The sequence below is a fragment of the Larus michahellis genome, chromosome 21 (genome assembly GCF_964199755.1).
Source record: "Larus michahellis chromosome 21, bLarMic1.1, whole genome shotgun sequence".
NCBI classification, from domain to species: domain Eukaryota; kingdom Metazoa; phylum Chordata; class Aves; order Charadriiformes; family Laridae; genus Larus; species Larus michahellis.
The window spans coordinates 1,904,335-1,915,663 of NC_133916.1; the positions used below are offsets into that span (position 1 = coordinate 1,904,335).

At 54.2% G+C, this 11,329-nt stretch overlaps 1 protein-coding gene across 1 annotated transcript in view; it reads left to right on the forward strand.

The window, feature by feature from the left end:
* The first annotated feature begins 1,785 nt into the window (after positions 1 to 1,785).
* LMOD1 (leiomodin 1) overlaps positions 1,786 to 11,329 on the forward strand; it is a 19,328-nt gene continuing 9,784 nt past the window's right edge. The window contains exon 1 of the mRNA XM_074564456.1: positions 1,786 to 4,487. Within this exon, the coding sequence (XP_074420557.1) occupies positions 4,227 to 4,487 (261 nt within the window). The 5' untranslated portion in view covers positions 1,786 to 4,226. The remainder of the gene's footprint in view (positions 4,488 to 11,329) is intronic.

The window sequence follows — 11,329 nt, forward strand, 5'->3', positions numbered from 1 at the left end:
AGATTGCGCACCGGGACGCTTAATTGCTCTAATAAATCATGGGCTGAAGCAATGGGAAGGAGCTGAAATGCTCCCCCGGCTTTCATTTGTTGGTTTTGAAGGCTTTAAAAGACTCCTTGTGAATGTGAGCCTTCGTGGTTTGCGTGCAGCGGCGGCAGGTTTGTGCTTCGGGCAGAACGGGAGCGGAGAGGGCTGCAGTAATGGAGATCACCAGGAGGTGGTATTGTGGCTTCTGCTTTGGCCAAGGAGGGGAGATGGGAAGAGTGGAAAATCTCAGCCCGGTCCCAACTGGTCTCTCCACTCTCCCATCCTCTGTTCCTGCTCACACTGGTCTGACCCTCCTTAGGGTGGCAATTTCTTGCAGTTGCCCTTGCCCTTCCCCCCCTAATGAGTGGCAGGTTAATTACATCAGGCTCAACGATACTCATCCCTTCCACAAGGCGTGGGAGAGCTTGCGAAACTCCCTGCGGAGCTCGTGTGGTCGTTGAGCTGCAGTGGCCAAAGTGACCCCCAGTAGATCAGCTGGGGGCACTGGTGGCACCCCTGGGCCGCATTCCTGGGGTTTTCAGAATTTCCCTGTGGCCAAGAGCTGGTTCCTTTCCTGATCTATAATGTCTTTTCCACACTTCCTCCGCTCTCGTGCTAGCAGAGGGAGGATTTGGGTGAAGTCGCAGTTGGGTTTGGGAGCGGTTTCTCTCACTGGTGGAGAGACCAACATGTTCCAGAGCAACCACGTGTCACAAGCAGGCAGGCAGATGTCACTTGCTTTCTCAAGGAACATCTTCTGAAATGATAAAAAGATCAGTGTGTTTAACCTTCCCTCCTTCAGGCTCTGAAGGAAAGGGAAATAAAACAGATTAGAGGAATCCATTCAATTTGCAGTTGTCCTTTATCAGCTAATAGGAAAAAATAAAGGGAGATGGACAGTCCTCGGTGGTGGCACAAGAGATGGGGACACGGAAGGCTTTCCCAGCTCTGCCATAGATCCTGTACATGTGCCTCGTACTTAATCTGACTCTGTCTCAGTTCCTCGTCTCTAAGACGTGGCTAATCGTTTTGCCGTGTTTCGAAGGAGCGTTGTGCAGAAATATTCATTAGTGCCTCCGAGGTGCTCAGTTGCTATGGAGATGGGGATCCTGATAAATGCGGAGACTGACGGAGCCTCGGTGGAAATTCGGAGCTGCTGGGAGCTGCTCTGCGCCAAACCGCACCGTGCCGCACCGCACCGCACTCCAGTGACTGGCACAGCTTCAAAGGGACGGCATCGTCCCGCAGTGGCCGGAGCCGCTGCGGAGCAAGGCTCAAGGATCCCCACGCACGTCTCCGGTCCCAGTTGCTGGTGGCCCTTGAAAGAGCCGCCAGTGCAGACGTATCCAGAGCTCCTCTTATTCTGGGGTGAAAACACTATATTTTCTTTCTGTGTCGTTTGTTTTTTTTTTTTCATGCAGCAACGAGAACTCTGTGGAATACGGTGCAGTGAGAGCTCTGCTAATATCCCCGTCTAAAAAGAGACGTGTGACAGCCAAGATAAACCGCAGGAAGACCATCCGCTATAAACCACGACAAGTTTAGAGTGACCCCTGGTTCTCTCCCGCTTTTTCTGCTGAGGAAGGAATATTTATTTCTCTGCAAAACTCTGACTCTGTGTTATCTGTGCGGAGCCAGCTCTGCAGCTCAGTGGAGCAGAGCCCGGCAGACGTGGGCTCCCAAATCGGGGAAGGATGTGCGGTGCTTCAGGAGAAACTCGGAGCCTCCCAGGTCGCGTTTACGGTTTCTTATGGAACTCGGTGCCTGGTGCTTCTCATCACAGGAGTCAAGATTCAGGAACAACAAAGCAGAGACCTCATCGGGGTGTCGATCGTGATTTTATTCTGTTGAAAACCAATTTGCAGCACACAAAACAGTCATGAAGGAAAGGCAGAGAGACAGAAAGACAATTCCAGGGTTTACTCAGTGGTGGAAAAAGTTCTTTCTCTGTTTTAGCATTGCAAATTGTCCCTGGGGCTGCACGCGTACCCTGTCCCTGGGGCCAGGGGTGGCACACCTGACAAAGCTCCGATCTTTTCTGGAAGAGGGAGACACAGAGCTATGATTCCTTCTTTCCTTTTTTCCCTGCCCTCTCCAGTTGGGAACTGAGCTTCCAGTTTGTTGCTTACCGCTTACAAACACTTGGTGACCGAGGGCAGCGACACTGCGTAGAAACACCAGGCATTTGGCCATTTCTTCCACCGCCAGACTCCGGTAACTCAAATTACTCTTCCAGAAGACACGGTGTTAAAGCCTTTTTGAATTGTGCATCCTGAAAAGCAACCAGAGAGTGCGTTAGAGAGGTCCAGGGCTGTAGCAAGGTGGAACAAGCAAGACACTCATTTGGCTTCTTCAGGCAGAAAGGGCACCAAAAGGACACCAATATGCTAAATTCACTCTGGTTCCTGTTGCCTTCCGCGCTGTTGCAGCCATGGCAGTTTTGGGGTGAGGAACGGAGGAGAGTCTGACTGGGCCGAGACCAAGAGAAGATGATGAAGGGGATGCCCGTGTCCCTCCTAGTCCTTGGCGCAAGTGAGCACCGAGACGAGGGTCATGATATCGGGGCGACAGAAGTGATGGGGTGAAGTGGGATGAAACTCAATGCGACGATGTTTAAGGTTATGCACTTGGAAACTAAAATCAACAGGTTTTTTTTTTCTCCAGCCTGGAAAAAAATCTCAGTGGTGCTGGTGAATCACAGGAAGGCTATGAGCAGGAGCCAGGCGCTGTGATGCTGGAGATAAGTGAAATCCTAGAATGCGACAAGAATGTGCGTTTCCCGTCAAGATGGGGAATGTCTAGTTTGTAACGCAAGGCATTGGGAAACTCACCTAGAAGACCCTGTGCCTCTGCTCCGGGTGGGATCTGAGCCAGGGAGGTGGGCAGAGAAGGTAATTAGGCTGATGAGGAAAGTCTTAGGAGACCTTATTTTACGGAAGAGAACCAAAGGGCTGCTTGCTTGGACTAGCAAAGGGTGAGGCCTGAGAGCAGACAGTAAATTTTAGGAGGATGATAAAGGATGAAGAAAAAAAGATGAAGCTGGCGGCATAACGAACGGGTACAAAATGCTGTGCACGGGGTAAAGCTGCCTTCAGACTTGGAGAGAAGAGCCCGTCTGCCCCTCTCCCTCTGGGAGAAGTCGCAGGTGCCAGTAAGCTTCTTTATGGATTAAGGTTGATGGAAAGTAGGTGCCTCCAGCCAAAGCCCAGGCTTAGGGCGCCGTCTGAACAAGGAGGAGGAGAGACTCAGGGATTTAGTCTTGTGCAGAAGGAGGGCCGTCTCTGGGGCTTGGCGAGGGGAAATGGGGGTGTCGTGCTGAAGAGCAGCTGCAGAAACAGCCCTGCAGAGGATGGGGCGTCAGCTCTGATAAAGCGCCCCAGGGACGGCGCTGGGGTCAGGCTCTGCCGAGCGAGGAGCCGGCCCCAGGCTGGGCTGGCACTCGCTGCCTCCTTCCTCCCCGCTTCAAAAGCGCCCGGCTTTGCACATCCTTCTTAAAGAAACCGGTCGGCACCAGCAACATAACCACCGGCCACCTCTTTCCCGAAGGGCTGTGCGCTTTGGCTAACCACGCAGATCCTGGAGGGCAGCGGGGTAAAGATGAAAACTTTCCCCTGGTTGGGCCCTTCATTGCCGATTTCAGCCAAGAGCTGTCACTGTCACAGCAGAAACTCTCCCCTCCTGTAACGGAGAAGACACCCCATATCTTCGGAGCCACGCTGACCTCTTTAGTAGCCCTCCGGCACCGATGGGCACGTGCTAGGGCTCTGCCTCCCCCACCCCCAGATCCCCAGCCTGCCAGCTTGTGCATTTTTGCGTGTTTTCTCACTAGGTTGGCCCATTGCCTTTAAAAGGCTAAATGCTCCGGACTAAATTTGGTCATGCAGCTCTGCATGGTTCCCTGGAATGTCCTCGGGTTTCAGGCTCCTCTGATAGCACCATTCCCCGCCTCCCGCTGGGCTCCATTGGCTTCCCAGCACCCGAATCGCGGCTGGATCCTGTTATTGGCCAACTCTTGGACCGAGGGGTGTCCCCTCTTTATAACTACTATATCCCGGGCTGCAGGGATTGAGAGCTGCTGAGATTTAACACTTCAGCACCTGCTGCCGCTGGGGGAAGCAGTGGTGGAGCTTCGGCTTCTGTTTTTTCTCCTTCCTTGGGTACCACACACAACCGCAACCGTGTCTCGCCAGCGAGCCAAGATGTCCAAAGTGGCCAAATATCGGCGACAAGTTAGTGAAGATCCAGATATTGACAGTTTGTTGTCTACTCTGTCTCCGGAGGAGATGGAAGAGCTGGAAAAGGAGCTGGATGTGGTGGATACGGATGGAAGCATCCCTCTGGAGCCCGGTCAGAAGAACCAAACTGAAAATTCCCCGCCTGGCCCGCAAAACTGCGACGCCATGCTCAATCACTGCGAAAAGGAGACCAGGAAACATCTTCAGAGGGAGCAGTCGATAGACGTAAGTCACATCTCCCCACGCTTGAGCTGGTTTTGTGAGGAATGCAGGGGCAACACCTGGGAACCCCGCTGGGCTGTTGTGGGGGACGAGATGGAAAACACAAACCCCGAGAAAAGGCTGCCGTGCCCGTTAAAGAGGAATAGCTGTTGTGTAGAGGCCGGAGGAGCCAGGCAGGAGCTGGTCCAGGCACTCCGGGAGGGAACGGGGTATTTCTTGAAATCCTGGTGTTACGCGCAAAGCCAAATCCTGTGCCAGTGCCAGGGATTTTCTCTCTGCCTTTGCTCGAACATCCTCTGGCAGGGCTGGGAGCAGAGATGGTGCTCTCAGAAGGCGGCCGGAGGGGCCGGTGCAGTGACAGCGATCCCGCAGGCTGCGTTTCTTTTTCCTCCCCCCCCCCGGCCTTTTTTTTTTTCTTTTTTTTTTTTTTTCCTTTGAAGAGCTGCGGCCTCTCAGTCCCTTCAGTTCCGCTTGTGCAAAAGCTTCAACTCTCTCTGGTTCTTGTGGAATAAAAAAAAAAAAACAAAAAAAAAAAAGTTCGCTGCTTTGTGGAAATCACCCTGAGAAGCAGGTTTTGCCCCAAACTGTTTGTTTCGTATTTGTTGCTCGGTTAAAATTCATTCTTTTGTTTTGATTTGAGTACATTTATCTTCTCCTTTGCCCCTGGCAAATCCTTTAATAGCTTGCTTTCAGCGAGAAAGCTTCATGCCCATCCCTCTCATCTTTTTGCCTCAGTGGGAGCCAGTCCCTCTTCTCTCTAACGTTTATTAACCTCTGCACTGAGAATATTTGGTATGTGCCCCGTGCGTGGGAGGCTGGGAAGCGTTTGGTTTCCCTAGTTTTTCACTAGGCTGAGCCAGAGGGTGAAAGAAGGAGACTCTTCGGCTATTTATCTGTGGAGTCGCGGGCAGATTTCATAGCCCAGGCTGGATTCGCGTCTGCCGGGACAGGACGGGGCTGGGGAGGATCAGCAGCGTAAGCAGAGCAGAGGATTATGTGGATACCCCTGGGGCTCCGATTCCTTACCTATTCCAGCTCACCCAGCAGGAACCTGGACCTCCCAGCTGAGTAACCGAGCTCTAACTGTCCCGTGAGCACTTGGAAACAGCTCTTTATGGATGTGTATTCCAGGAGGGTCCTCTCCTGACTGGGTCCTGGGGGAAAACAGAGAGAAAGAGATGAAAATCGCAGCTATAGGAGAAATAAATGAAGGTTTATTCTGGAGACCTGAACAAGGGGTTAAATAGTTCCCCCCACCCCTCTCCAAGCTGGGAGCTTTCGTCTGGCTGGGAGGACGAGGCACTCACAGCCTTCACCTTCTATATGTGGCGTTTGGCGTGGGCCGGGGGACAGAAAGCGCCGTGCCCCGCGCCGCCAGAGCGCTGGGTTTGTTTTCCCACCAGCGAGCGGGCGGAAAAATCTCCCCCGCGGTGGGGAACTGCAGGCGCTGCAGGACAAACCCGTCGGGAAAGAGAAGTGGTGTCGTGTGGGACCAGTTATCCCAGTGACGCCGCAGGGGTTTGCACTGGTTTGCAGGTGATCCCGGCTCGCAGCCGGCACTGAGAGCTGGCACTGAAAAAGCTGCTTTTTTCAGGCCGGGGAGGGGGGAACTCGCGTTCGGCATCGGTAGTGATGCTATTGTGTTTTTCGCCGTGGGAAGATGAGGAGCCGAGTGGGAATCGGGACAGGGAAGTGTCCGTGATCAGGAGAAAGGGAGGAAATTGGAAAACTGGGAAATTGGCTGGTTAAACACTACGTTATTTGGAAGCTGCGTGTGGGGGGGTGTGTGTGTGTCTGTGCTGCGGGAGAGGACTCGGGATGGCGGCAGGGGATGGCACGGGGAGGAGAGGTGCTCGGGAGAGGGTGTAGAGCTCCGGTCGGCGGGGAGGGCAGCGATGGAGGACACGGAGGTCCTGAGAAAAGCGCTCGTTGTGCTCTCCTCCGAACTTCAGTAGCGTCAGGCCGTGGAAGACAAAGCAAGTTGGCAGCCGGTCAAATTTGTCAGTGAAACCGGCCCGGTTAGATTGCGTTGCAGTAACTAGATATAGCAGAACTGACTTTCTTCTTCTATTTCAATCCCTGGAGGCCAAGAAAAAAATATCCTCCGCCCCTTCCTCCTTGGCATTGTTAGGACCTGGGATTAGCACCGAGAAAATGCCAGCTCGCAGCGCTGGCAGGTCAGCACATGCCGGTGGTGGAGCAGGGCCTTTGCTCCACCGTGGGGCACGACGACGGGATGGGATGGCATGGCATGGCATGGCATGGCATGGCATAGGAAAGGGTGGGACGGGATCACTGGACCACAGAAGCAATCACAGCAACCAGCCCAGGAAGCCGATGATCCCCTCCACCCAAGGAACCACAGGGCTGTGTTTTGCTGCAGGATGGAATGAGAACACGGAGCCACCCGGAGCATCCCAGGCACCTCCCGAGCGCTCACCCGTCTGCTCAGAGCACTCAGGCCTCTGATGACAAATCCCTCTCTCTTATCAGTGGATTTCGCGTTGCAGCAGGCAGCGAAGCACTTGTGCCTGCCAACACCGGCGTTGTGGCTGCACACCCACGGGGGTGGCATCGCCCCGGCCGTGTCCCTCCCTGCCCCTCTCCCTGGATGGCTCCCAGCATCGTGCATCGCAAACCCACGCAGCGCCCGGCATCCCTGATTGAATCCATCGAGCAAAACCTTTGCGAGCGAGAGGCAGACTCGTGAGCGTGGAAGGGAAGCGCGGGCACGAGGGCAGGGAAGGCATGGGAGGTCCTTCCAGCGGGACTGGCCCTCTGGACATCTGGAAGATGTTATGCTGCGTCTGTGATGTCTCTTCCGTGGGGAGGGACAGGAGGTTAGATTCTTGTCCTTGAACCGCAGAGAGCTTACAGGTCCGCAGTTGCCTTGCATGAAGGCACCGAGGACAGAAAATACGAGGGATTTGCCAGCCCAGCTCCGCAGCGGCGCCTCGGGCTGTGTCGTTATTGCTAAAACTCATTTTGCAAAGCTGGGAGGTGGCTGGGTGGCAGCCCCCGCCGTGCCACGGCCCCTCCAGCTCCCGCAGCCCGCCGGGACCGGGGCCACGCTGACCCGCGCGGCTGCTCTCCTCTCTCCACACCTATTTTTCCTCTTCCCTCCTGTTCTTCCCTCCCTCCTTTGCCCCCTCGTTGTGCAGCGGCTGGTGGGACGTTGGCTGTTAGCTGGGATGTGCGGGAATTGCTCCGAAGCGCAAAATAAGGTATTTTAAAGGGAAAGGTTGAGTTTGTGCCCGCCTCACGGCTCTTCTTGCAGACGTTGCTCTGTTCTCGGGCTGGCTCCGGGCACCCCCATTCCCTTCTCAATCTCGCGAGGAGTGGGTATATTTAGAAATATTGTAACTACATAATAGCATGTCTTCTTAGTGATGAAAAGGGCAAACTTGGGTAACTAGGAAGCAGTTTATAAACAGCCCAAAATAGCCGTGAGCTTTGCCCTAACTTCTCTGCGCCGGGGAGCCAAATTCACGTCTTGGTGATGCAGGCATTAATTAATTCATCTTCATTTTGTATTGCTAGCGAGTGAAAGCATACCCCGGTTCAACAGTGGGGCTTGGGACAGCGCGTCTCTTCGGATGCGCTCAACAAGGCCTTCTTGTAGGTCCATGTTGTCGCGGGAGCCAAAGGTAAACTAATATTCACGAGCAGATAAATGACGAGACGGTTTCCAATAGCTCGTGGCTCTTCAGCGGGCAAAGACATAACGAGAGAGAAATTCAGGGTAGAAACGTGCTGTAAAGTTGAAGCAGCGGCGTTAGCCAAAGGACGATTTACGGGCCGGGGGGCGCAGCTATCGCTTGAAATCTTTGTACCGTGCCTGGGATTTCTCTTCAGAAGAGGCAAAGCTGTCTGTGCCGGGGGCTCGCGTGTCTCTGCTGGACGGGTTTCTCTGGCAGCTGAGCCGTATGAGGAGGTGGGTTTGTGAGATCTAGTCTGGTTTTGGCCTCTGCTGTTGGTGACATCTTCTTTACAAAGCACGTACCTATGCATACAGCACTACGATACGCATCCCGGACATACCCCCATCTTTCCCATTGGCGTTTTGTCACTCTAAACCCCCGCAGGGGTACTTTTGCTGGGAGGGACCTGGCTGAGAAGAGCTGCCCCGTGGGAAGGACCCCCGTTCCCTGTGAACCACGCGTGCCATGGGGCCAGGGGGTTGGGCGAACGAGGGCTCCTTAGCAGTTGCCGTATCCATAGCAGGAGGTTTTGCTTTTCAAAGCATGCCACAAAATCCACCCGCTGCTGTTCCTGGCTCTCCATGGATTCCCACCTGCCCTCACCGCAAGGCCCCTGGTGGCTCCAAAACGCTGAGCACCCAATGGCAGAGGCAGCTCCTCCTTGTGCTCTCCTTCTCCAGCTCCACCGCCTTCCCTGGGAGTGGATGGAGCCGTCTTCCCTCAACGTTGCCTGTAAGGAAAGGCCACATGGATGTCCCAGTCCCATCAGAGTCCCCAGTCCTGCCTCCCAACAGGGCTGCACTGATTTCCTGCTGCTTCAAGCGGGGATGGCTGGGAAAACGCAGGGAAATTGCATGCGGGGATATTATCCTACGACTGGAGGGGATTCATTCCAGGGCCACAAAACCATTTCTTTTGGCAACACATAGTGGATCCCTCTTTCCACGTAAGCCGTGGGAGCAGCTCCGTGGAGGAGAAGGCTCTGAGTAGGAGACACTGGATGCCAGGGCAGATGTGCACAGCCAGGGCCAGCTCTGCGCAGTGCAGACGCTCCCTGTCTTTTTGTCTCCTGACGGCTGAACACCCTTCCTGCAGGAGAAGATGAGCTGGCTTAGACAAGTGTCTTCCAACACCTTTCCCCTTCTCGCTCCCCCCGCACAGGCAGGACACCCTCCTGTTCCAGGTCCGTGCGTCCTTATCCCTGCTTTGCCTGACCCAGAGCTCCTGGGGACATCCTTGTGTCCCCAAGCGCTCTTCGCCGTGGGCTGCACACAGCTGACAGCGAGCGGTGGGACAACGTTCCTCATGGCCGGGTTTTGATGCAGCGGGAAAAGCAGTGACCCGGAAGGGAGTTTACTTCATCCAAATGCAGCATGTTTGAAGGATGCTGATGCCAGAGGGCAGCAGGTTTTATTGCCACGGATGAGGATTACAAAACTCCTTGGAAAGGTCTTGTAAAAAGTCCTGCCTTCCTTTTTAACTTACTGGGGTTGGCACTTGCTGCTGGGTGGTATTTAATCCACTTACTGGTTGCTGTACGTGGAGGGACGTACCGTGAAAAGTGGCAATCCCTGCCACCGAGCCCTTCTTACAACACCACGGAAAAACGAGTTGGTATTTAAATTTCTTATCGGTGCTCAAAGCCCGTCATCTTTTCGTGAAGGTGCCTGGAGGAAAAACAAGCTCCACATTTAAACAGCTGGGACAGACTCAAGGGAAATTGCAAACAAGGGAAAAGAAGCGGTTGTATCATTCCTGAAGCATCTTACCAGTCTGTGACTAACACGTATGTATTTAAACTCTGCTGTTCTGTTTATCAACCAGTTCTGTCGATACGCCAAGACTGTTCCTTCTCTCTTCCAAGAATCTTCACCAATTCCCAGCTCTTGCCTTTCTTTTAACCATGTCCTGGGCAGTTCTTCAGAGGTCTGGGTGCCTGCTTTTCCCGCAGCAGAACATAGAATCATAGAATTGTCTAGACTGAAAGGGAAATTTAAGATCATTGAGTCCAAACATCAACCCAACACCGCCAAACTACCACAACCCCATGTCCCTCAGCACCGCGTCTGCCCGGCTTTTAAATCCCTCCAGGGATGGCGATTCCACCATGTCCCTGGGCAGCCTGTTCCGATGCTTGACAGCCCTTTGGGTGAAGAATTTTTTCCTAATATCCATCCTAAACCTCCCTTGGTGCAACTTGAGGCTGTTTCCTTTTGTCCCATGGCCAGTTCCTTGAGAGAAGAGCCCAAGCCCCCCTTGGCGACACCCTCTTTTCAGGCAGTTGTAGGGAGCGAGAAGGTCTCCCCTCAGCCTCCTTTTCTCCAGGCTGAACACCCCCAGCGCCCTCAGCCGCTCCTCATGTTCTACATGTCGTTCTGCCCAGCTCCTGGCCTCCAAAAGAGGTGTAAGTGCTGCGTTTCACTGGGGCATCCTTTCTCCTGGTGCTTCTCCAGCAGCACCTGGCCCACACTGGGGCAGGCAGAGGACGAAGGTGTGGGTCCTTCCACCAGCACACAGGCTGGGAATGGAGCTGGCGGCTCCCCGGTCTTTGCGTTACGACAGCCAGGGGTATCCAAAACGCTCCCACATTTTGAAGGAAACCGAAGGTATCGAGTCATTCCCGTTTGGTCCTAAAAGACCACGGATGGTCTCTGCTTTGTGGCCTCTCCAGCCTGCTGCAGAACAGCCCGCCCAGGAGAGCCCTGTTATTGTCACCTGTCCTCGTTCAGAAGTGAAAACTGCCGTTGCCTGCGCTCGGATGTTTCGTTCTTCATTTCTGAAAACCTCCCAAGCCTGTAACGAGGAGGACGAGCATCAGAAGCGAGAGCTGTCAGCTGGCAACAGACGATAAAACAGACCTCCGAGGCGGAACGAGAAGCAGGACCCATCCCGTGACAGATAGCTGAAGGATCTGCAGTGCGGAGAACGGCTGAAGCCAGTGAGGTGGCAACGTACCCAGGTTGGAGCTGCGTTTCCGAGCCAAGGGGGCAAGAAGGAACCTCACGGCCAGACCGGTGCTTTTGTAACGCCGTTGGGAATCGGTGGCAGAAACCTTGTTTTGCTGTGACCGGGACGAGTGGCGGCACAAAGCGTTCCCGGCGACTCATCGGTCGCGCCGAAGGCACACGCTCTGTCTGGGAGATA